At 34.3% G+C, this 27,603-nt stretch overlaps 3 protein-coding genes and 1 long non-coding RNA gene across 4 annotated transcripts; 2 read left to right on the top strand and 2 right to left on the bottom strand.

Annotated features, from left to right (window-relative positions):
- Positions 1-40: 40 nt before the first annotated feature.
- On the top strand, positions 41-598 carry LOC132754455 (uncharacterized). Its single transcript, XR_009629083.1, has 2 exons — positions 41-123; positions 194-598. It is a non-coding gene; the product is annotated as an uncharacterized LOC132754455 (long non-coding RNA).
- A 138-nt stretch (positions 599-736) lies between these two features.
- LOC132754446 (collagen alpha-3(VI) chain-like) lies at positions 737-8,989 on the bottom strand. Its single transcript, XM_060745077.1, has 5 exons — positions 8,636-8,989; positions 8,218-8,364; positions 7,659-7,924; positions 1,525-1,681; positions 737-1,263 (listed from the first exon to the last, which is right to left on the bottom strand). The coding sequence occupies exons 1-5, from the start codon at positions 8,835-8,837 to the stop codon at positions 959-961; spliced, it is 1,077 nt and encodes a 358-aa protein (XP_060601060.1). The 5' UTR covers positions 8,838-8,989; the 3' UTR covers positions 737-958.
- A 2,609-nt stretch (positions 8,990-11,598) lies between these two features.
- LOC132754396 (circumsporozoite protein-like) lies at positions 11,599-13,173 on the bottom strand. Its single transcript, XM_060745022.1, has 3 exons — positions 13,152-13,173; positions 12,001-12,186; positions 11,599-11,930 (listed from the first exon to the last, which is right to left on the bottom strand). Exons 1-3 carry the CDS (start codon positions 13,171-13,173, stop codon positions 11,599-11,601), a joined length of 540 nt encoding a protein of 179 aa, XP_060601005.1.
- Positions 13,174-15,308: 2,135 nt separating this feature from the next.
- Positions 15,309-17,999, top strand: LOC132754463 (collagen alpha-5(VI) chain-like). Its single transcript, XM_060745094.1, has 4 exons — positions 15,309-15,676; positions 15,905-16,051; positions 16,353-16,796; positions 17,090-17,999. Exons 1-4 carry the CDS (start codon positions 15,475-15,477, stop codon positions 17,392-17,394), a joined length of 1,098 nt encoding a protein of 365 aa, XP_060601077.1. The 5' UTR covers positions 15,309-15,474; the 3' UTR covers positions 17,395-17,999.
- Positions 18,000-27,603: the final 9,604 nt, after the last annotated feature.

Genomic DNA, 27,603 nt, shown 5'->3' on the forward strand with positions numbered 1-27,603 from the left:
GCAAACTTATTTCTAGTACAATATTATACTTCTTTTTTGTAATTTCATCTGTAGAAACTTTAACTGGATGATTAAGAATAACAAATTCAAAAAAGAAAGAAAAGAAAACCTATTTAAAATAAAGTTAGACACAGCGTTTACAAACATATGTAAATTAGCTTAAATTTGCTTGTTAAAGGGACTTTAAAATAAGGTTAGACACAGCGTTTACAAACATATGTAAATTAGCTTAAATTTGCTTGTTAAAGGGACTCCACTGAGGTTTAAAAGCCTAAAAGCATAACATTTGCAAGTCTTACATAAATGAGTTGGGGCACTTTAAAGAAAAATATATGCAAAGATGGTTAAGAAATATACTTTGAAAAAAATTGAAAATCGTATTTTTATGCTTTCCTCAGCCCGATTTGAGTGAAAAGCGTTTAATCGCTTTTCATTTTGGGTCATTTTTTTTACAATTTGAATAATTATACTAGAAAAACGAAGTGCGCGAATGATCCGAAATTTTGCACTAAGATTAGTTGTCTAAACCTACATCAAATGGTACATTTATCTGGAAAAAATATTTTCAGTCCCAAAATTTCAAAAAACCTCAGTGGAGTCCCTTTAAAGAGCATAGATCATCCAAAGTTATATTACAGTGTACGGTTGATAAGAATTTATAATAAACCTTCCTATTTCATTAGAATTTCGAAAAACACACAAATGAGAAATAACAAGAAAAAAATCGAAACACATGCAGCAGTAGAATATTCAAGCGCTTGTTTATTCAAATTGGAAATTGTTAAAACAAAAATATTTTTGGTAAAATTTTAAAGATTACAAATGAATGAAATGACTGACATTTTCATTGCACAGTTATGTTAATGTTGGTTAAATCATAACACTTATAACGTTTTTGTCACAAAAGAGTCGTGTATACGTAGAAGAATCGGAAATATCTATTGCTTGTGTCCAATAATCATCCGACATTAAATGGAGCACACCATTTTTCGCCTTCGTTTTTCTTCATATCGGAAAGTAATCTGACCAATGCTTCAAGTTCTGTATACGATTCAACATAGAAGAGATGCTCGTTGATAGGCGCAGATACATAGGCAGTCAGTTCGTCTTTGCCACGCTTTGTGAAACCACCAGTCATAAGTCCGTAAACGTCAGCTACCTTACGAAGCTCCTCGACAGCTTTCAATGTTTCATGGCGATTGTTAGATTGGCCATCGGTGAGTATCAACACTTCAGGCTTCACTTCGGATGACTTTCTAGCACCTTTAATGAAATAAATACAGTACAATAATAATCCCAACGGTAAAAATGATTTTGCAATGCATTTGTTGAGTTTTTTCCCCGCCGATTTATATGCATGTCAATAATTGAAAACATTTGCATTGATAAACTATTTAAAATGTTGCAATAAAAAGTCTTTGAAGTAGGACAAAATGTTTGCAACAATGTTATTTAGCTTTTCACACAAATATCGCAAAAATCACAACATTAAAAAAAAGCTGAATATTTTTTATGAATACTCACCTTTAGAAGATTGAAACATCTCAATGGCTTGCATGAAGGCTTCTGCAGTGTTTGTTCCACCACCATTATACATAGCTTTTGAAATCGCCCCTTGAATATCCTCGGTGGTTGCATGGTCATTAAAGTCGAAATTCTGCTCAACTGTCGAGGAAAATGTGAGCATTGTGGAAGTGGTTTCGTATATTTGAAGTAATAATACAAAGGCGTTGTGTAGGTTCGATCTGTATTGACTCTCGATTTAATGTGTACAAAATCTCAACAGTAATATATAAACAATAACAACATACGTCAGAAGTGACGTTGACGTCAAATAGCGCGGTAAGACGTAACGTAGATAATAGCGTAAATATATGTAGTTTTCTTGCGGACATACTGGGGGCCGCGAAATGTTTAACACTTATTACACAAAGATTTAAGAATATTTAAGCAGTATGTTCAGAAATAACTTATCAGCAATATCAAAGAGTAATTTAAATAAGTATGTATCGTCTCTAAGCATTCATTTGTCAAAAATATTATGGTTATTATCGTTATTAATACAGTCTTTTGAAGTGTCACTATGCATGAATATTATTTCATAGTTAAAGTTCTGTAACTTCCAAAGGAAAAAGTTTCACTATCGGTCTATTGGTAACACCACTGTCTGTTCTAATTTTCGCCGACCGAACGAGTCCATCTCTCCCGTGCACGAGTTGTTCAACGACCGCCAATTTCCATTGTGCACGTGGTACGTCATCGTGAACTTGTACTACGTCACCAACTGATATGGATTGTTTATTTTTCCCGGAAGTACGATGTTGTTCACGAAGAGCAGTTAGGTAATCATGTCTCCATCTCTTACGGAAGTCTTCTATGATTTTAATCTGAACTTTGGCACGTTGTGTAATGTTCTGTTGTTTCCCAAGGCTCAAACTTAGGTCCGTTTCATCAACAGTGTCATGATACGGTAATGTAGTAATTCGTCTACCATATAAAAGATGGGCTGGGGTCAATGGTTCTGGTTTTGGGCAATTGCCGGACGAGACATATGTTAACTGACGGTCATTCATAACGGCTTCTATCTCGGTTATGACAGTCTGCAAAGAGTCGTATGTAACGTAGGTACGGCCTAGGGTTTTCTTGAGTGCTGTCTTTGTGAGTCCAATCAACCTTTCCCACCATCCTCCATACCAAGGTGCACGCTTAGGAATGAATTTCCATGTGGTACCATGACTGGTAAGTGTGTGATGTACATGTCGGGACTCGAACAAACGTGTTATATGGTTGGATGCAGCCATAAATGTTGAAGCATTATCAGAGATCATGACATGTGGTAAAGATTTTCGGCTGCTGAATCTTCTAAATGCTTGTAGAAAGGAGTCTTCTGTCAAATCTGGCACGAGTTCTAAGTGTACCGCTCGAGTGGAGGCACACGTAAATAAACAAATATATGCTTTTGATTCCATTCCGTCTTTAGTTCTGACATAAAGTGCGCCTGTAAAGTCTACACCTGTCACTGTAAATGGCACTGTATCTTCTACTCGATATCTGGGTAACGGAGGAGGATCTGGGGGTGAGTATGCTTGGCCAACGACTTTCCGACAAGTGACACATTTTCGAAGAATTGTCTTTACACATTGACGAATAGCAGGTATCCAAAACTTCTGTCGTATATAGGTAATTGTAGAATTTACTCCAGCATGTAGTATTTTTTGATGGTAATGAAGTACAATCAAACGGGTCAACTTATGTTTTGATGGTAACAGGTAAGGGAATTTCGAACTCTCGACCAATGGGGCATTGTGAATTCGACCTCCGCAACGGATTCCGCCATCGTTATCTAAAAATAGTCGAAGTTGTTTGACAAGCTGTGAGCGGGATTTACTTGATCTCATGTTGCTGATCTCTGCTGGATAAGTACTGGACTGACAGTCTATTAGCCATAATTTCTCAGCTTGAAGTAATTCATCGGGGGACAGGGGTTCGAGTCTCTTTTTAGAACTTTTGCTGTTTTGTATGAATCTCATCACATATGCAGTAACACGTAATAGTTTCTGGTATGAACCGAATCTGTCAATATCAATAACTCTATGAATGCCTTGCTCGCTAGTTGTGGTAACAGTACTGATAGTGCTAGGGTCTGGACCGGAAGTATTGGTTTCATGACCGGAAGTGTCATATAAGGAAGCTGTGAGCACTGTTGCATCTTTTGGATTCCATGTAGGCCATTTTAATTGATTGTTGATCCAGGATGGTCCATATTGCCAAAGGCTGTTATTGACAAACTGGGTCGCTGTTATACCACGGGTAAGTAAATCTGCTGGGTTAAAGTTGGTTGGACAGTATTTCCATTTCCGGTCCCCGGCCAGTTTTTGTATTTCTTCGACTCTGTTCCTCACGAAGCGGGGTAAAGTTTTAACTGTTTCTAACCAATGTAAAACAATCTGACTGTCTGACCAAAGATAGAAATTTGTGTGTTTTAATGTCTTCTTTATGTGGCTTAAAAGTCGAGCACCTATTACAGCTGCCATTAATTCTAGTCGGGGTAACGTAAGTTTTTTAAGAGGTGCCACACGATTCTTTGCCATAATTAGTGATGAATTTTGACCATTGGAAAGGTAAGCTGCAGCTCCATATGATGACTGGCTAGCATCTACAAACACGTGTAAGGTAGTATGTGAATGGTCGTCTGCTTGTCTAATTTTCTCGTCTGCTCCGGGAAAATAGCAACGTCTGTATTGAGTGGTGGATAGTGTAGTCAAATCTGCAGCAAGATTTTTCCACCTCTTTTGTATATTTGCTGGAAGTGGAGTATCCCAATCGAACTTTTCTTCCCAAATTTGTTGCAATATAATCTTAGCACGTACCGTAACCGGACTAAGTAGACCAAGAGGATCGAACATTTTTGACGTCTGTCGCAAGATTTCTCGTTTCGTTGTAGTATCTGTGACTGGTATATAGGTTTGTTGGAAAGTCAACATATCTGTCTCTGTATTCCATCGCATTCCAAGTATCTTTGTGATTTTATCTCTATCTTGTACGTCGTAGTTTAAGGCTAAATTTCGTAGTTTCTGGCTATTTGAATTCCAAGAGCGTAAGTTAAAATTTGCAGACGACATAAGCTTTCGTGAATCATGGAAGTAAGCAACTGCCTGGTTTTCATCTTCAAAGCTTGACAAAACGTTGTCCACGTACAAATCTCTTCTTAAAATACTACTGACCCATACATCACTGTTACTTGCTAGATGTTTTAAGATCGTTGCATTAAGAATGAACGGGGAACATGTTGCTGCACCAAACAGAACTGCTTTAAACCTGTAGGTGATCAAAGTACTGTCGGGATTTTTGGGGTCACTTAACCAAAGAAATCTTGTAAAATCTCTGTCTTCTTCTGCAAGCTGTATTTGTAGAAAAGCCTTCTCTATGTCGGTAGTAACAGCATATCTTTGTAACCGAAAACGGATAAGAATTTGAGTGAGATCGTTTAGCTCTGGTGGCGTAGAATTCAAACAGTCATTTAAGCTTGGTTGGTTACGTGACTGATGACAACTACAATCATATACGATGCGTATCGGTGTTGTGACTGAGTCTTTCTTGACGCCGTGGTGGGGAATGTAATGTATCTTGTGTTGGGGTGTGATACCTTCGTCTACCTTCTCAATAAAACCTCTCTTTTCTTGATCATTGATTATTTCTCCATACGTTTGTAGACTACTAGGATCTTGACGTAAACGTCTGATTACGTTTTCAGTGCGTTTCTTGGTGATGTCATAATTCGTTGGTAAGATAGCGTGATCTTCTTTCCAAGGCAGTTTGGCTGTGTAACGTCCGTTATTGTAGGTGATTGAATCACGCTGGTAGTTTTCTAGGTATGTAGCCTCAGGGTTCTCTTCTTCTTGAGATATACCAAGAGACTCAAGCTTCCAAAATCTCTCAATATCAAAGGAATCTGGGGAGGACGTTAGAATTCAAACAAATGGGTGGACGTTTCTTGTGCGGGAACTGGAGGCTGTTGGGATGTGGACGCTGTAAGTGTAGAAACCGGAAGTTGGTGTTGTATTGACGCTGGAAAGTTGGAAACCGGAAGTGGACCGGATAAAAGATATCCAAGTCTCGACTGCACCGCTGTTGGACCATTCCCTCGGACTACCTTATCTTGAACAATTTTCCAATATGAATCTGCTCCAATCAGTAACGATATCTCAAAATCTCTGTCATTTGTAACTGGATGAGCTAGCTTTAAAACCATGCAAGTATGGGAGGGCTAATATATTCTGATTAATATTTCGCAGCGGTACGGCTATCTTTGGAACAATCAAAACATCAATGCATATTTTCTCATTGTCGTCTGTAATAAGTTGTATACAACATTTCCTCATGTGTCGTACTCTTTGGCTAGTATCACCAAACGATGCTAAATGAACGACTTCATTTCCGGTCTGCTCAATTTTTAGTTTCTCCGCTAATTCTTCAGTGATAAAAGAACGCTGAGCTCCCTCATCAAAAAGAATATTTGTTTCCAATGAAACGCTGTTAAAACATATCTGTGCAACGGCTGTCTTCAGAAGAACGTCATGTCTTAGCTGAGTGGTAGAGTGTAGAATTGCAGCTTCGGGTTGATTTGAAACACCGGAAGTAGCTGGTATGGTGAAACTTGCGGCATTGGGATTGAGCTTTGAGTTTGATTGCTTGGCAGATTTGTCACAGATACTTGAATGATGTTTGCGCTGACAGTGACGACATCTATTTGTGGAACGACATGCCGATACTTGATGTTTCCGTAAACAGTTAAAACACAAATGTTCTCTTTTTACAATGTCTATACGCGATTCATAAGATGTAACCTTTCTGCACTCGTTTGGGGAATGTTCATCATTACAAAAAGGACAAACTTTCTTGAAAGTTTTCCGGGAATAGACGTCTTTCTTACGTTCATTTTTACGTTCATTTGTACTTTGTCTAGTTCCAGTAAAGAATGACGCTGTGGGAATATGAACATCAGGTTCACGGTTGATAATATCACTAGTAGAAATACCTGCTTCCATGAAAGAAATTTCTTTACAGATAGCTGACCTTAACTCTTGTAATTCCCAGTTTACACTGCGATGTTCACGTGCCATATTTTGCTTCATTATGCCTGGTAACTTCTCTAAGATTATTGGTATTAATAAGCTACCGTAAGATTCCTGTGACTGCCCAAGTGATTCTAAACCTCTGATAAAAGTTTCCATTTTATCATAAAAACATTGTAAACTTACTACATTGTTGTTAGGTCTTGGAAGTTCAAGCAAGGACTGCATGTATCTATGAATTATCTTCTGTGGTTGTCCGAAGCGCTCCCTTAGTAGACTCACTGCCTTTAAATAGTTCGCATTCGTCAAAGGAAACCCGTCTATACACCGTGCTGCTATACCTTGAACCAGAGATCGCAAGTAATTGAATTTCTGAACGTCCGATAACGTAGAATTCAGATGAATAGATGACTCATAAGAGTCCCAGAAAGTCTGCCAGTTGGTAAGATCTCCGTCAAAATTAGGTATGGTGAGTTTTGGGAGTTTATGTTGCGTAAATGTACTCGAACTCGTATGTCTCGGTACCATAGGGTTATCTTCTTGATCAACGGAACTATTGTTTGTAAAGTCTTGAGTCTGTTTCCGATAAGTCTCGCTAAACTTCTGAATCCTCAGATCCAAATCGTATGAATATTCTTCACTTTCCACGATTTCTGTTTCAATATCGTCACACTGATTAATGATCTTTTCATTCAGTCCTTTAATTATCGTAGCTTTTTCTGTCAGATAATCTATGAGTGAAGAAATTTCTAGCGACGACATTTCCTCATTTTGATCAATTGCGGCTAATTTTCTCTGCACAATTCTGCGATGACCTTCTCTTGTTGAAATAAGCTTCTGTAGATTCATGATTAGTCAATAGCTATACAAACGGCACCAATGTGAAAGTGGTTTCGTATATTTGAAGTAATAATACAAAGGCGTTGTGTAGGTTCGATCTGTATTGACTCTCGATTTAATGTGTACAAAATCTCAACAGTAATATATAAACAATAACAACATACGTCAGAAGTGACGTTGACGTCAAATAGCGCGGTAAGACGTAACGTAGATAATAGCGTAAATATATGTAGTTTTCTTGCGGAGCATAGCAGCTTGATTGTACTGATACTGACCATTCTCCTTATTAAATGGATTTTCTGGGCAAAGCAAACCTATCAATGTGCCTATCTCCTTGTTGGCCTTCTGAAAATTACTCTGCCCTATACTTCCAGAGCTGTCCATGATGAGCAGAAGGTCCCGGACACTTCCTTGATTCGTCTGTCGTCGTTTACGTGAATTACTTGAAAACGCTCTAATGAAATACTGCTCTACATTTTTAGCAGTTTCAACAACTGTAGGCTTTGTGTCTAAAATAACAGAAACAGGCTCTTTTAAATAAGACCAGCACCAAATTTGTTTAAAAGGCTGTAAAGTTTGTCAATTGACTTTTAAAAAAAATATCTTTGATTTATTACACATATTTTACATCCATACATGACGAAATATCGGATGTAAACTTAATGAATAATTCTTTCCTTGAAACGAACTATAGTTCAAAGATACATGCATTAAAATCTATGTTGCAAGAATATTCTTGTTTTTTTTTCCGCACATTATGATATTCATGGTTTAATATAACTTGTGATTTTTCGCATCTTACCTATGTATCTGTTCTCGACAAGGTCAGGACACTGGTTCCCTGCTCCCATGGGATTCTGTGTTACATTTCTGGTTCTTATCTGTTGTCCGAATCCAAAATTTCCTCCCCATTCTGACCATTGTGAAACTTGGCAGTCTACATCGGTTTCTGTTGAAAATTGTTGATAAATAAATGTAAATAATACTTAACTTTAAATAAACGAGAGGTGTAATACATTCTATAAATGATTAAACCAGCTAACTTTCAAATACAAATAAATCTACAGTGTATTAGGTTAGTCAGTAGGGCAATATGTAGATGTCTTAAAGAATCTATTAAAACTTATGTTAAACATATCTTTTTTAATTTTATGTATAAAATATTGTCGTTTTCATTATACTTGTTATTCATCTAAAATACTAAAAATAAAAAGTTATACCTCTTGTTTCAGAAAGCGGTGGACACAATGATGAACCTCCAGATGGCACCCGCATTATTCTTCTTGTTCTAGATTCAGTATATTGTCCAGATGAACTCCATTGTGTCCATGTTGTGACAAGACAATCATCTCTGAACATAAATGAATTAACAAACCAAACGTTTAAAAAAAGGACAATCGCTTGATATCCGAATATACGCATTTTAATGTTTCGAAAGTTCGAATGTTGGTATATAACTGATTAACAATGCTACGAGCTCGTATTTATTTAATAAAATGATGTTAATAGATACGTTTTCCAATTCTTATAGCAAAGGATGTGAGTTTATAAAGTTAACGAACCAATAGAATCTAAATGCGTGTACGATACCATCTGAAGTCTACCATATCCGTATACAGGAAGAATATTTTGCTTGAGACACATTTGCCAGCTTCCAACTGAACCAGTTAAAGTACACGACGTATGGAGGGCGTTCGTTGCCAAAATTCCAGACATGTAAAGTGTTCCTTTTGAAAGCTACTTTTGAAAATACGAAGGTTCATGTCTAGCATTTTTGATTGTATTCTTGCACAGCAAATAATATACCTCTTAATTGAAGGCATCCGCTTTAAATAACAAGTTTACATGTAAATCTTAACAACTGACTTAACATGGAAAACAACAACAAATTTACAAGTTCGTATCTTCCATTGCATATGATTTATAAGCATGTTTTCACAGTTACAGATATCTATCTTTACCTGAAATATACAAATGAAATGTAAAACTCGAATACAGAAAATAGAGTTTAAGAAAACGTGTTTCCAGTTGTAGAACTACAAGAGTACGTTTACACAGTACCATGTTTAAAATGACAAAAGTAGATTCACAAAGGTAAACGATTTTAAGTCATGTATGGCGCCCCGCCCCTCTCTGAGTATTTACGAACTTCTATTACGGAAACATCTTACGCCTCTCTCCTATTTCTCAATAAAATGAAGTAAAACACGGCGTCCCTTCTAACTTTTTATAAAAAAGTCATTTTTTTGGTATCAAATGAAAGATTACTCCATAAGCTTTCTATGAATGCCTCAGAAATAAAAATGAATTAAATAGATGTATTAAAATTTTTGTTTCAAAACGCAACTCCTCTTGAACCGGATGGCAGATTTTGCCTAAACTTCAAGGGATGAACAAACTTAATGTGTAGATGGAAGTAAAGGAAGGAATTTTTGCTGCGACCAAATTTAACAGAATTATGGACTTTGTTAATTTTTTCACTATATACCATAAATATGTTGTCACTGGGGGAATCCGTGTCCTTTGGACACAGTCCTAGTTTATTTCTTGATCAATTTTGATAATTTTAGACTCAAGTAAAAGAATCCTTCATGAACTTTCTAGGGATGCCTTTAAAATAAAAAAAATAATTACGTAGAAGTATTAAAAATTTTATCGTTGTTTATTTTTTTCTCTCTTAAAACCACACTCATATATTCGGCAAGAAAATCAAGTCGCTCCCTTTAGATACTTTATCAAATAATCAATTTTTAAAATAGAAAATGAATATTGAATGAAAGTTAAGACCATAAGCTTTGAACCAGTATATTAAAAAGTATTTATTTATACAGAAAATACCTTATTAAAGATTACACATATGTGCTACGGATAAGTACTTTCTTGATTTTGGAAAGGAAATTTCGGTGGCCGCTTTAAAATCCTATTTTTTCAAATACTTGCATAGTTTTTGTTGAAAATGAAATTTGTGCTAATACATTTTTCAATGATACCAACACAAATATTGGGTGGTTTTTAGATTATGAATAAAATTACTCTCTTGGAAGTTGGTCATTGTTTCCTCTAAAAAAATTCCAAATCGTTTCTCAGGAAAACATAGATAAAGATGTTTCTCAGGAATAATAAGTTAGTTTATAAGTTAAATTCATCATTTTATATCAAATAAATGGTAAAATCAGAAATTTTCAAGTGATGTAGCTAGTTACAAAACTTTTGTAACGAATGTAACACATATATGTTAGGAAAAATGCGGCATGTTTATTTTTTTATTCAGTTTTATTTAGAAATAGGGGAGAGACGCCGTTTTATAAAGGTTCGTTAATACTCTGAGAGGGGCGGGGCGTTATGCTTGACTAAAATATCGTTTAACTTTGTTAATCTACTTTTGACATTTTAAACATGGTACTGTGTAAACGTACTCTTGTAGTTCTACAACTGGAAACACGTTTTCTTAAACTCTATTTTCTGTATTAGAGTTTTACATTTCAATAGTATATTTCAGATCTATAAGTGTGCAAACTTGCATATGTATTGCACGCATTGGAAGATACGAACTTGTAAATTAGTTTTTGTTTTCCATGTTAAGTCAGTTGTAAACTTGTTATATAAAGGCAGGAACCTTCAATTAAAAGATTGAATGAAGAGACATCTTATGCGCTATGCACGGGTACAATAAAAAATGGTAGGCATACAAGTTCGCATTTTCAAAAGTAATTTTTAAAAGGAACACTTTACATGTCTGGAATTTTTGCAACGAACGCCCACCATAGGAGGGTCTGGTTCATGTTTTGTTTTGCTGATGTTACCTCTTTTTGCAAGCAAATTATCAAAACATCCTTGTTTGCTTTACGTTAATTTTGTCACGTAAAAATTTAAGTAAAAAGAGTAAAAAAAGAGAAGAACCGAACATCCAATCTTGGATTACTTCACAGATCCAATGTCATGTTTTGTTTATTTGTCCACTTCATGTATATCAGAGTTTAAAATGATACAGATTTTAGAAAATATCTCAATAAGAATACTTCGTTTTTACAACATAAGACGACATTGTTTTGTTCTATTACAAATTTCAATTTGTAGCCATTGGAGAGACATAACCGAATTGTATATCAAATCACTTCAAAATGACTATTAGAAATATGCATATTTAATTATTTATGAGCTTACAAAAATATAACAGCAATAATCAATACGCTACAACATTGAGGTTATTCCCTAATTCACAATACGCTACAGCATTGGGGTTATTCCCTGATTCACAATACGCTACAACATTGGGGTTATTCCCTGATTCACAATACGCTACAGCATTGGGGTTATTCCCTGATTCACAATACGCTACAGCATTGGGGTTATTCCCTGATTCACAATACGCTACAACATTGGGGTTATTCCCTGATTCACAATACGCTACAACATTGAGGTTATTCCCTGATTCACAATACGCTACAGCATTGGGGTTATTCCCTGATTCACAATACGCTACAGCATTGGGGTTATTCCCTGATTCATAATACGCTACAACATTGGGGTTATTCCCTGATTCACAATACGTACGCTACAGCATTGGGGTTATTCCCTGATTCACAATACGCTACAGCATTGGGGTTATTCCCTGATTCACAATATGCTACAACATTGGGGTTATTCCCTGATTCACAATACGCTACAGCATTGGGGTTATTCCCTGATTCACAATACGCTACAGCATTGGGGTTATTCCCTGATTCACAATACGCTTCAACATTAGGGTTATTCCCTGATTCACAATACGCTACAACATTGGGGTTATTCCCTGATTCAGAGAGCTCTTGCGGAGGAGAAATTTTGAAAATAAGTCGATAACAGGCCTTAATGTACAATTTATTGTAATCAGTTTTATTTTACTGTTGTTTTTTTTCTAGATGTATGAAACTGATGCAGGGCGTATGAGGCTGAGTGGTTAAGGTTTCTGATTTCAAACCTCTCACCGTTGTAGGTATGTGTTCCTGTTTTCTTTCATATAAGAAAAACTATCCAGCTTGCTTGTTCTACTCATTTTGTCTGAAATAATGCACGGAGGGACCTGAGATCTTTCTCCTCCAGTAAAGCTGGAAATTCGCTATATGACCTTACACTGTCTTGATCATGATGTTAGTAGACGGTTAGTACATTGTTCGGTTTTGCTAATCTTAAACGTTAGCTGTTTCTAACTACCGTTGACATCTTTATTTCTACCTTTATATAGATTGTCATTCAGTGCGCATGGTTAATAATAAGGCAAAATATGTTTGTCACAATGGTCCTAATGGGACCCTATGAAATAGTGAAAAACAGAATCCCTAAAGAAAGCCCAACACGGCAAAATTGTAAAATTTTATTGAGCCTGTTCATAAACGGTAATGGAAATTGCAAGTTACCGTCAACGTCCCCTAACACCAGCTTAAGCAGAATTCAATATTTAAACACTAAAATGGTGAATTTTGAATTTAGAAACATCCGCAGATGTGCTCATACCGCGGTTATCATGGAACCTTCAAAGTGACACAGTAGTGTCATTCCATGAAAAGCGGCGTATGGTCCCCAAGTAAAAGAATGCGTGTGCGCCAAACGAGAAAACAATGGACGGAACTAAATAAAACACAGTATTTATCGACTTGAATTTGTCGAGTTTTTGTGTTTTCGTCATCGTGTCTTCGCATCTTCGTATCGTACTTTCGCAAGTATTGCTTATGTGCGAAAAATTCAAAATTCACCTACATTCATTTGTCTTGTAAGTCATATGTCAATTTGCAGTATATGCATTCGAATTGAAATTCATCTGTGACATCAGTAAGATCATCAGAAACACTGGTAAAAGCGTCTGAAATAATCGTGTTCTCTTTCATGTCCTCGTAAGGTTCCTATAACAGCATCTTGGCACTTACTCACCCAAAACAGATGAACGTTTACTTCTTGTCTGCTTTTCTATTTCACATTTTGTCTTTTTTGTCTTAATTTGACCATTGTTCATTCATTCATTCATTCATTCATTCATTCATTCATTCATTCATTCATTCATTCATTCATTCATTCATTCATTTATTTATTTATTTATTTATTTATTCATTCATTCATTCATTCATTCATTCATTCATTCATTCATTCATTCATTCATTCATTCATTATTCATTCATTTATTTATTTATTCATTCATTCATTCATTCATTCATTCATTCATTCATTCAAACAATCATATTAGCATGTAAGTATATTATATACCGGTATGGTCCTTCATTATTTAAGAAATGTTGTATTTGTTTATTTATTCGCTCGACCTTTTCTACCTTTACTTTTTTTCTATGATTTAATATATATTTTTTTATTTTCTTTATAATATACCTGTTTCAACATTATGACACGGCTTAGATGCGGGTTTAAAACATTATGTTTTTTTGTCAATAAGTATGCCCAAACATAAACATAAAAAAATAACGAGGAAGTCGGCATATCAAACGTGACTGTGAGGAAATAAACAAATTGTTTTTCTTCCTTATTATGGAGGCGAGGGGGTACAAACATCATGTTTACAGGTAGCATGGAATTTAAAATGTCTATATTTGAACAAAACAAATTGTTTTGGCCATTGCACGTATTTTAAGAGTTCTTTTGTTTATGCTATTGGTATGTTTGAATAAACATTGACTTTTTTTCTAACCAATTATATTTGTACATTTTTTTCCTTTTAAAGTGAATTGTATTGTAAAAAGATTTTGTACTATGGAGGATAGTAAAACTATAGCAGACATATATTGAAGCTATGTGAACAAAAGAATACAAATTTTACGCAGATTCCACAAATTTTAGCACTGTACCATTTCAAAATCGGAATGTTTCTGTTTAAAATTATATTTTCTATTACATATTTATGAATCATATGCAAACTTTATCATGATTTTTGTCATGTTTTCAAATTAGATACTGCAGCTAGTATTGCTAAGTGTTATAACTCGTCGAACACATCATTACTTCATCTATAAGATTTCGAAAATCGTTTCGTTTAAAAAAAAAAATTGATATCGTTTTCTTTCTGAACATTTTCGTGAACATTTTCTGGGGAAATATGTGTACTGAATATTGAATTATACCGAAGCAGTTCACATTTTTTGTGTGGCCATGTTAACTCAGAAAAGGGTGAGTAATTCTGACCTTTCCTAAGAATTGACATAAAAGAAAAGACAAACGAGGTAATTATCCTGCCCTTACACTCTCGACAGCCATTATCAAAACTTTTGAATATATTTCATTATTAACATCAAAGTGAGATTATGTGAAACTTCAATCGTGTTCGTCTTTTATGAACGCGATAGTGAAATCCTAGCAAGTGTTTTTAATGAATCACACACCCCTTTTTGACAAATAAAGATGCCGTTAATAATGTAATAACTCGAGATGGACATACACTACTCATATCACTAATAGTGTAATTACTCTGCTTGATTAAAATCTTATTTCTATCTTGTTTTATTTACAATGCTACAATTATCATGGCTGTAAGTTATAGCGTGTCTACAACTGGCATCCCATGTCTCTTGTAGTCACATCGTGTACCTGTGAAATGTATGCACCGTTTTGAACTCAACGTATTTTCAAAATCAAAGGACATTGAACGAGTACACCTGAAATTCTGTAAATCTATATTCAGAGTGAAACAAAGTACTTGTAATGCTATCAAAAGGAAGGTTAAACTTGTATGTACATTTAAAAGAAAACTACGTGACAAAACTTATGACAAACACGGATGTGTTGATATTTCATTTGAAACCTGTACACGATAAAATCTGTGGATTCTTTTTATTTTTTATTTTATTCAACCTTTAGTCAGAGCTAATGTAACACAAACATTTTTTTCCTGTTTATAAAATCATGAAACATTCTTAAATGGCATAACACGTACACATGTATTTAAATTCTATTGGTTTGTAACTTCAACTTTGTAACCTGTGGAAGCCATCAATCATCAGCTTTAAATATTCGTGGAACAAGTTTTTGAAATATTAAATATAAAGCTTTTCTGTTAGAAAACAACTTTTGAGACTTAAAAATGAGTTTATTTGGATATAAAGCTGTTATCCTTTTGTTAAATGTTTGGATTGTAAATTCATCCATGTTTAGAAATGACTGTCATGTTACGACATGGACAGAGTGGAGTCTTTCGGGACAATATACGGAATCAAGATCAAGAAAAATAATATGGCTGCCACCTGGAGGTGTCTCATTGTGCCCACCACTTTGTGAAACAAGAGGTTAAAGTGTTTAATCTTTTAAATCTTTTAGAAAAACGTTATTATTCAAATAATTATATTGTTTCAAACATATTTTACGAGACAATCGGTGTGCTCTATAAAGTGGTTTTGTGTTGTTTTACCATAGATTTGTTTTCTAAATTGCTTTTATCTTTCATTAAATAAATCATGTTTTTATTTTTCAAAGACAAACTTTGCATAATATCTTTTTGCACACATTTTCCACAGAAATAAAAGCAGACTGCAAAGTTTCAGAATGGTCTGAATGGGGAGGAAATTTTGGATTCGGACAACAGCTTAGAACCAGAAATGTGACACAAAATCCCATGGGAACAGGGAACCAGTGTCCAAACCTTATCGAAAACAGATACATAGGTAAGATGCGAGAGAGAGAGACAAGTTATATTAATGATATTAATTCAAACGACATTTATCAACATCAAAATCAAAGAATCTGTATTGATCAGGATCTTTGTGAATGTACAATAATAAATAAAAAAATATTGTTTGTTTCAGAAAAAAATGTTGTTTCTGTCTACATTTGTTATTTAACAAGATCACCTTTTCACATTCCACTTATTAACGTGAAGTGTGTTTATTTAACTAACATCTATCCAAATCAATAATTTGTCCATTCCCTTGTGGTGATACAAAGAACTATTCTATATTCATTTAGATAAAACACCTACAGTTATTGAGACTGCAAAAAATGTTGAACAGTATTTTATACGAACAAGGTCTAACCCATACCCTGGTGAATGGCTACATGCACTTGTGCGACGACAGACCGCTCAAGGAAGTGTCCGGGACCTACTTCTCATCATGGACAGCTCTGGTAGTATAGGGCAGACTAATTTTCAGAAGGCCAACAAGGAGATAAGCACATTGATAGGTTTGCTTTGCCCAGAAAATCCATTTAATAAGATGAATGGACAGTATCAGTACAATCAAGCTGCTATGCTCACATTTTCTTCAACTGTTTATCAAAATTTCGACTTTGATGACTATGCAACCACCGAGGATATTCAAGGAGCGATTACAAAGGCTAGGTATTATGGTGGTGGAACAAATACTGCAGAAGCCTTCATACAAGCACTTGGGATGTTCCAATCTTCTAAAGGTGAGTATTCATAATCAACATCTGATTGTTTTTTTTTTTCTTTTAAGGCTTGTTTTTTTTTAAATAAGATTCATCATATATTCGTTGTATTCAGATTAAGGCGTACCTTTTTCATACATTTATTCCTACTTTGAGATTTCTCCCACTTCATAACTAATTGCTTCAAATTAAGCAGAAATGATACTTTTGGTTTAATTAAAAGATAAGGAAATTTAAAAATTATACGTAATAAAATATGTCAACGAAGAAACTTCAAAAAATGGGAGGGTTGCAATGTTGCATTTGTTTTTAAGGTTACAGAAATTCATCCGAAGTGAAGCCTGAAGTGTTGATATTCACCGATGGCCAATCTAACAATCGCCAGCAAACATTGCAAGCTGTCGAGGAGCTTCGTAAGGTAGCTGACGTGTACGGACTTATGATTGGTGGTTTCACAGAGCGTGGCAAAGACGAACTGACTGCCTATGTATCTGCGCCTATCAACGAGCATCTCTTCTATGTTGAATCATATACAGAACTTGAAGCATTGGTCAAGTATCTTTCCGATGAGAAGAAACAAGCAGGCGCATGGTGGTGTGCTCCATTTAATGTCGGTTGAAAGTGGACCGCAAACGATGGATTGATTGTTATAGAAATATATACAACTTTCAAGATGTGGACAATTTTTAACAAAAACATACAAATGCTATTATTTAACCAACATAAAGGAACAGATCCGTTACTAGAAAATATTCATTTATTATGTTTTGATATTTGTTAGTTACATCTTTGTATTAATCAATTAAAGATAGTTTTAACTGTAATGTTTTATCTTCTCGTGTGTGCGATATTCCTATGTTGTGGGAAAGTTCTTGAATGTTCCGGGAAACAGAATAAATCTACGCGAACTAAAATATGTATTTCTCAAAAATCAAAGAGGTATATACAAGAAAGCTTCTCTTATCTGTTTCACTATTTTAGTTTATTTAGATTTTTATACTCAATCATATAATAAAACTTTTTATTACAGAGTATAGGTGTGCCAAGTTGCATAACTGTTCAATCTTAATATGATAGCATACTACTACTCATGAATGATTTTCTTTCAAATGTAACTTACAAGTATGGATGATCATCACTCTATGAAAAGTACAATATGTGTGTTTCTTGCTGCAATATGTTTTCTGCATCAAATAACCAAAATAAATGTTTTTTTACAGAATACTTCAAGGTATTTTTACTTTAAATTTGTTTGTGTATGACTTCCATACCCAATTCCCTCCTCAATTTCTAAAGGAGACAGTCGGATCCAGACAAAACCAAACTATTGATCGAATTATTATTTTTAATTATTTTAACATGTCTAGTGATTTTGTCACTACACACAAAGAAGAAAAGAGGGTGTTAACTGACGATACACACTGGTTACGGGCTAAAAGAATGTGTGCCAGTTTCATTTTCTCCCTCCGATATAACGGCATTTTCTCCCTCCGATATAACGGTTGGCGCAATAATAATAACAACGCATTTTTATTGATACTCGCATTTTCCGTTCTTAAATGTTTTCCTTTCATATGATGCAAAAAATAACATCTCACATACAAGAACGCCACAGGAAATAATCTCCGCTTGAAAAAACAAAAGATTAGTGATTTTAATTTCCCTTATTTTGTCTTGTTAGAATCGGAATAATATCGGTCTCAGTGGGGTTTATCGGCTATTTAACATCAGTTTTTTTTCGTTTTGATGCAAATAAATAATGCTCCTCAAAAAATCTCCAAACTGGTGCCGATAAACACCCATGAGACCGATATTATTTCTCAAATAAAAAATACACTTGGCCATTGCAAAGTGGGAATTGCGTCAAAGAAATGTTTCTTTATGTTATTATTTGTACTTAAATGGATAGATATATAAATCTAAACCTTAAGGGTAATCTTTTTCTTAATATACTTATACAAGAAATTTAAAAATTAATCAAAATTTCTTTGTACAAGGTCGACAGAACGCGTTCGAAATAAACATTAAAATATTTACGAATGTAGTCATTCGATGTTTAAAGGCATTTTATGCCTCAGAAAAAACATTTTCTTTCTTAATAAAGGATAAAATGTGAGTATTATGTGATTTAGATAATAGATTTAGAGCTTGTGAGATGTTTATCACATAGAAAAGGTAGTTTTTTTCTAATACCAAGTTAGTGTTGTGAATGTATTGTATTAATTTTACACTACTTAATAATACGAACAGCTGTACATTGTGATACAAAGATGGTTGTAAATATTATTAAAAGCGCCAATTTATGTAAAGGTACAATTTTGGAAATATAAGAAGAAAATGAACACCGTTTTCACATAAAATTCGAGCACCAATGGTCATATTAATGTAATGAAATTAGTCTCTGTTAACAGTGCCTGAGATAGAACACGTTAAATACGGGTGTTCACTTCAAACGTTCACCAACTTACATGGACACTACGACAGATCCGTAGTGGGCAACTTCAATTAGTGTTTGCAAACAAGAAGATGTAATACACGCGCTATATTTTCACATTTCTTTCAGAATTTAGTTTAATAATATTTTATTGCATATATAAATATACATCGATTCATTTACATTAACAAAATTACACAATATACAAAAGGGTTGGGCCAAAAGTTTTTTTTTTCTTCCAGAATTATATCTTCCATACAGACTGTAGCATACAGTGTATAGCGTATATAGCGTAAAGCGGTTATCTGAAAGTTAAACATTTATACTTTCAATAATAACATAAATACAAACAACATACAAACAGTTCATATATACAATGGTATCTGTGCCCGACACTTAGTAAATTAAAACGCACAAAATTCGTACTTTACATTCCGGAATCTTAACTTCAACTGCAACTTAGAAAGGCGGAATTTTCTTGCATTTGCATAAAATTATTATTTCTAGGGACAGTAGTTACCAACCAAAATGCAAAATACGCCCTAAGTTATTAAAAGTAAAATTGCATTTTCTAAATATGTGGATCATTAATTAGTAGGGATCGCTTAGTTCTGGCAGGGACCAGAGCGCACTAAACTAACGCCTCCGTTTGAACTTATTCAAAGATGGCTGTCTGCGCCATATGAATTTCCCCCACACTAAGGGGCTTACTACTTACCTTACTGTAAAAATTTCGTCTTTGGGGGGATTTTCTTAATTAAGAAAAACTTAAACGCAGTAGCCAACCGGCTGCATGCCAGTCGGAGAACTTACTAAGTAACGTATTCATACCCGAATTATACTTACTATGAGTGTTTAGTACACAAGCCTGAGGTTTGAGCTCTATGTCATCCTCATTTACGATTGCGTTACTGACCTGCTCTGGCCACTCGGATTAACTCCCCTTGACGCAATGTCAGCAGGGTTACTCTTTGAGGGTACATACCTCCAGTCATGTGGTGACGTCACTTCTTGAACTATTGCTAGTCTATTTGCAACGAAAGTTTTGAACCTTTCGTTTTATTTCTTATGTACCCAAAAACAACCATAGAGTCCGTCAAAAGTACTTTTCAGTAACCTCGATGTCAAGCTCCTCCATGAAAATCTGGTACAGTTTTACAGCAACTACACCAAGACCGCCAGAATTACTGTTAGTAAGGTCAGGACCTTGTGTCAGATTGTCATTCAGTGATGTGCCATGATACTTAGCAGCACAGGCAAAGACAATCCTTTTCTTACCCGGCTTCTTTGAGGTAGATACCAAATACGGCCGGGTTCGAATCCCGTTCTGGTATCTGATAAGGAAGCATAGTCCTTTTCAATACACCCATTTCCCTTTACTTTATACAGCTTTATTATCTCGCTTCAAATAAGAAAGTCATACCGTAGCCATCTTAACTTTATTTTGAAGGCTTACGTGTGGGTTTCTCAACGGATTCCCAATTTGTAATGACCGTTTCCTTTTATTGCTGTAACTTTCTTTACGGAAAGTGCACGACGATCTTCCTGTGACATCCCTGTGCAACTCTTGTCATCTGGGAAGCTGGTTGCTTATAACGTATCGATTTGCAACAGTGTACTAGATGCAAACTGAAAATTGATACTACCCTATCATTTGATGATTCATTATATGTAGGTCCGATAATACTCCAGCCTTATATCGACTTGATTGCAAAGTCCTCCCCTCTATTCCCCCTTCACTACTCCTCTACCTAGAATACATCTGGGATGTCGCTTCCCACAAGCAACTCAACTTTGTTTACACCCATTTTCGGTAAATTGATACCATTAAGGTGCTTCCACTTACCTGTCTTAACTGTCACAGACCGGTCTGGTAACGACTGCAATGATATAGGCAGGGTTTTTACCTTTTAAGATCAATAACCTGACCCCAATTGATACACTTACCTGTAGTTGTACTTCTTTGCCATTATTATTTTGACCAGATTTGTTCACTGAAGTTAACGTGAACTTACAAGGTTTACTTTCAACCCAAAGCCTTTTTACAAGGCTATCGCTACAAAGTGTTACATCACTCCCTTCATCAAGGAGAGCATAAGTTTCTACTTGTATAGTTTTTGTTCCTACGACGACAGGAACTGTGCGCAAACTTACCTGTTTACACCGCAATTCGGAAGCGGCAACATATTTATCCTTAACACTTTTAAATTGTTGGCTTTTGTCAGAATGTCGGTGAAACATTGTATTGTGTTTCCCGGTACAACATGATACCTCACAAAACTGTTAGATCTACAAGTTTCGGCATCATGTTTGATACAGTTTTCACACATTTCATACTCTCTGATAACCCTCGGCTTTGAATCAATATCAATTGACCGAAACTCTGCGCATTCCCTTAATTGCTGGGTCATCTTACAGTTTACCTGAGTTTCTCTTATCAGAGCCAGTGGACAACGCAAGCTGTGAAGGTTTTAGTTGAGAATTTCGATGCGAATTCACCGTTTGTTTACTGGACTCATTCGCAAGATCATAACCATACATTGTATTTGTTACAATTGACCGTTCCTTTACAAAGGTTAGAAGATTACTGAAACTTGGTTCGAGCCCCTGCTCTATCAGGCGACTTGCATGTTCGAACAACTGGATCCGAATGTGAAGCATAAGTCTCCTCACTATTGTTCGCAGATTTTCTATATTATTTACATCGGATACGAAACCTAGCTGAGTTAGAGTTATGTGACATTTCTCCATATGGAGTGACAGGTTCAGTAGACCTTTTACGTCATTATTCTTTATGGCACTGCCATTTACCAAATAACCTACATGAGACCTGTAAAATACACATTCTTCAATACAATATTTGGCTGAATAAATAATTTAATCTTAATCTATTATCACTTAACCCTAGCCTCAATATTCATTTCGAAGTTGCTGAGTAATTTACAATAAGCATCAAGATACCCATTAAATTAAATTAGTTCATATTAAGGTTAACCATAAACTTGTGAAGATATAACTAAGTTACAAACGTTCTCACTACATGTATTAATATTTCTAGGTAAGTCCATTACGTAATTTTCTACTAGGACGTCAGTTGCTATGGCGTACGGTAACGTAACGCGTATCTTTCGTTGAAAATTAATTTCTCTTCCTCCAGCTTAGCCAGTTCTAGTTCGTACCGGGCCGACTGTAGTTCAAGCTCCCGACGAACCTCCTCGCTTCTTCGTTTTGCTGCTTGCTTTTCCTTTGACTGCAGTTCTGCCCTCCGCTTACATGAGGCTGTAGAGCTACATGTTACTACAGAATTTTCGCGGTGTTTCATCATACAGCCCATAGCATACAGCGTATAGCGTATATAGCGTATAGCGGTTATCTGAGAGTTATTCATTAATTCTTTCAAAAATTGCACAAATACAAACAACATACAAACAATTCATACAGATAGATAGATAGATAATTTATTGACGTATACATTCAGTACATAGTCATATTACACACATTTATATAGTACAATCAAATACAATATCATGGTACATGAACAAAGTTGTAGCACAAATTTTCAATTTACATAATTATTTTTTGAGAATGAACGTTAACACCATTTAGTACTAAAGTGAGCTTATCTATTATAAAGCGTTTACATTCTTTAAGATATAAAAATAATGGATTTTAAACTTAATCATATGCTGTGATAAGATTCCATTTAACAATGTTTCATACTAGACATATTATCAAGTTATTTCAAGAAATAACAATATCACTTTTGAATATAAAGAGACAAATTTATACATTGATTTACAGAGCATTTAGTAGTTCAATTCGATGTTTTGTAGCATAATAACAATATTTACCTAAACCTATTAATTCAGACTTCTTTTCAGTACTTAATAATTCAATCAATTTGAACATACTTGGTCTTCTGTAGTAGTATTGCTTAATGTAAAGAGAACGTATATTAGAGTAACTATTACAAACACATATAAAATGGAATTCATCCTCTATTTCATTACTATCGCAAAGCTGACATATGCGTTCCTCTCGGGGTAATCTATTAGCACCATATCTACCTGTTTCAATCCGAAGTTTGTGTGACGATAATCTTAATCTTGCTATGCAATTTCTATAAGTTCTGTTATGGAGAATTTTCAGGTAGTTTGCCATTTCAAATGAGTTATGCAAATGTACATATATATTACTTAACAATGGACTGTTTGAAATATCGCTAGAAAGTTTTTGCAAAAAGCAGTCAATCATCCTTTGTTTAAAAAGTTTAACAAAATATTTGGCTTCGTATTGAAATGGGTTGTTCCAAACATCAGAAAACCCGTACTCATTTAACATTCCATGTACTTTAGAAGCCCAACATTGATTGTTATTTTCATGTAATTCAAACGAAGCGTACATAGCAGTTTTCAAAATGATATTATCGCTATTAATTATTTTAAGCCAGTATGTAATAATTTGCACATATCGTTTAATAAATAATGGAAAACGACCTAATTCGCTATAGATAGCTGCAGTACAAGTACTTTGTTTCACTCCTAATATAGATTTACAGAATTTAAGATGTAATCGCTCTATATCCTTTGATTTAGAAAATCCCCAAACAGCACTAGAATAGCTGAGCACTGAACCGACAAAAGAGTCAAAAAGCTGCAACGCAATGCTAGGGGTTAACTCATATTTATTGATGCTTTTTAATAAAACAGACATTGCCTTTAAACCTTTACCAATTACGTATTGATTGTTAAGTGTAAAGGACCCATTGTAATTAAAAACTACGCCTAGATAGTTGAAATTGTCAGCAATTTCTAATAGAATATCATCATAATACCAATTTTCATTATCTTTTAAAGGCCCTCTTTTCCTAAAAACCATTATTTTGGTTTTATTTGTATTCACCTCTAAACCCCATTTCATACAATATTCATATAATTTATTTAAACTGTTTTGTAAATCCATAGGAGTTTTAGCAAGAATAGCCATATCGTCTGCAAAAAGCAAAATAATTAAACACAAATCGGATAATGAAATACCACAATCAATATTTTCTTGTAGAAAAAGTTCAATATCCTCTAAAAACAGAGAAAATAAAATTGGCGAATTATTTATGCCCTGTTTCAAACCTAGCGAAATATCGAAAAAATCTGTAAAAGTGTTACAATGTTTTATACATGACTTCACAGTAGCGTACATTGCTTTGAATATTCTAAGTATTTTTCCATCCAAACCAACCTTACAGAGCTTAAACCATAAAGCATTCCTGTACACAGAATCAAAGGCCTTCTTTAGGTCTATAAAAGCACAATAAAGGCGTAACTTTTGTGATAAAAAATATTCGATTAACGAATTTATAATGAAAATCGCGTCGACTGTACTTGCACCGTGACGAAAACCGAACTGAGCATCCGAAGATATGTTAAATTGACTTGACCAATTTTCAACACGCTTTGTTAAAACACTAGTGAACAATTTTCCGAAGTTGCTATTAAGTGTTATTCCTCTGTAGTTATTGGGAGCATTTTTGTCCCCCTTTTTATAAATTGGGACGATATAACCATATGACCAGGCTTTAGGAAAAAGACCTGAATCGAATATCTTATTAAAACAGTCGGTTAGATGCCCTGCAAGTATGTCTGCAGTTTCTATAAAATACTCATTAAGTAAATTATCAACAGGACATGAGGATTTATTACGATTCATACGACTTATTGCTTCACGAACTTCTTCTGTGGTAATTGGGATATTCAAAGACTCAAACGTGGGATTATTTACGTTAAAATCATTATTATTTACAAAGTTTTCGATTTCTTCAATCTGTGTCGCATGTAATTCGTTAAACATATTTGAAAAGTACTCATGAAATTCTGCTGGCGTAATATTGCTTGTATTATCCTTTTTATTTTGTTTAAAATGTTTCCAGAAGTCCCGGGGTTTCTTATGTCGTAAATCACTTAATTCTTGAGACTTACGTAACTTAAATGCCCTTTTCTTTTCTCTTATCAATGATTTATACTTGCATTTAGCATTACATAGTAAATCCCTGTTCGATTGCGTTTTATTAAGATTAAAGGAACTGAGAGCCTGTTGATACTCTTGTCGCGAAACTCTGCATTCATTATCATACCATTCTTTGTTACAATTGCTATAAACATTACAATTCGAATAATGTTTAAAATATGGATCAGCAGTACTTTGAATAAGCGCAGAAAAAGAATCAACCATTTGATCAATATTATCATTACTAATATTATCAGTGTTTATTTTAGACAAAATTTCATTAAATTGCGGTAGCTTAGCGATAACATCATTTCTAAATGCAGATTTATGCGCAGCATTCCACTTATAGTGTACCGTTGTTTCAAAATTGATATCACAGTTTTGCTCGGTTTGATTACTGTTTACTTTTAGTGAGAACGTTATCGGCGCGTGATCGCTATACAGATTAAAAGGTAAGACAGTGAACGAATCAATCAGTGGAAAATCTCGTGCAGATAGAACGAGATAGTCAATAGTAGTGCACGTATTTCTATTATAGTATGTAAAATCGCCAATATTATAATCGTTACCGATTCTACCGTTAGCAATACGTAATGAGGTTGCTTTGCAAAATTCGAGCATTTGTGTACCGCGCGAGTTACATATTTTATCGGAAGAGGCCGATTCATACATACTTACAAATTAGAAAAATTACAAAAGAATTCAAACTTAACAATTACTCTAAGTAATTTTAACAAATTTATTAATTGATAGAATTACAGATTATCAACTTTTACAGCAAAACCTTAACTATGATACAGTTTTATTGATCTTATCATAAAATTGTAATTGCATTTACCTTTACAATAATAAATGTAGTTATTTTAGAACAAAATGATTTAAACAATAATTTTTCCGAACACGGGAAAATAAAACAAAAATAAACGTATTGAACAATTGTATCTGTGTTCGAAACTAAGTAAATTGAAACGCACAAGATTCGTACTTTACATTCCGAAATCTAAACTTCAATTGCGCCTTTGATTGGCGGCAAATCTTGCATTTGCATAAAATAATTATTTCTAGGGACATATTTGACCAATCAAAATGCAGGAAGCGCCCTATAAGAAAATAAAGTAACATTTAATTTTCTAAATATGGGTATCATTAATTGCTAGAGAACGCTTAGTTCTGGCACGGACCAGAGCGCACTAAACATTGCGCTGGACAGTTGTTATGATTTTTTAAAATCAAAACAATTATCAAAACCTTGTAAATTGGTATCTGACAAATAAAACGATCCCCGACATTCGGAGTCTGGAACAAACGTAAATCTTAAATGAATGAAACTATGCATGTTAGGTTGAAGTGTAGCATTGAATTAATACAATATAATACATATCACTTTACATATGTATATATATTTGAAAACACTATTACGATCTTTTTATATTATAGAATCATTGGACGAACCTCGTAAAAGGTGGTGCAGTAATCCTTCACTAAGAAACTGTTGTAAAACAACCTACTCGCTGGTTAAAGAGTACTCAGTGACCTATTTCCCGGACTATATTTTGGTGCAATTAATATAGTGCCAGTGATTAATTATATATTATATTTGTATGGAAGACAAAATACCACTTTATATAATTTTACTACTTTTGTGACAAATGTGTTACTTTTATGACAAATTTGCTACTTTTATGACAAATGATTTCACATGCAGCGGTATGTTCTTCGGGTAGTAGAGCTCTAAGCATCTATCATGTCTAAAACCGCTATCTTAACACTATACGATGAAAGTTTTAGTCGTGTCTGACACGTTTAAAAGTAAAACTATTTATCCATTATTTACATATCGAATATTGTACGTTTAATTACAGCAAAAAACACTGGTACTTAAAAGTGTTATTGTCCATCAAAGTGTAAATGTTGGGAATATAAGTAAAAGTTACAATTTGTCATATTTGCTTTCAATTTCATATTTTACTTTTAATGAATATCCAATAACTCATGTGGCACAACGGAAATTATATAGATGTCCTTCAGAATGTATCTGTTTCTAGTATTCTCAATGGATAAAAAAGGGCGGGGTAATCGTATATATTACGCGGTCTTTAACATTTCTAATTATCAATTATGGGTCAATCACAGTCCAAATAGTCAATCTTTTGAATTAAACATCTTATTCAACTTAACTTTTAATTTATTCGCATTAAAAATACATAAAGAGTTAAGAATGTGTCACAGATTCATTGTAAAATAGTTACATACTATATCATGTACATGCTAGCGGGAAAAAATAAGTACACGCTATATAATTTTATAATTTTCGAAACAATCTGTAAATATCTTGCTACTATGTTTGTAATAAAAATATAATTATTTTAAGAATAATTTGGATTTTAAAGAAAC

This window comes from Ruditapes philippinarum, unplaced genomic scaffold (genome assembly GCF_026571515.1).
Source record: "Ruditapes philippinarum isolate M1 unplaced genomic scaffold, ASM2657151v2 ctg7946_1_1_1_1, whole genome shotgun sequence".
Taxonomy (NCBI): domain Eukaryota; kingdom Metazoa; phylum Mollusca; class Bivalvia; order Venerida; family Veneridae; genus Ruditapes; species Ruditapes philippinarum.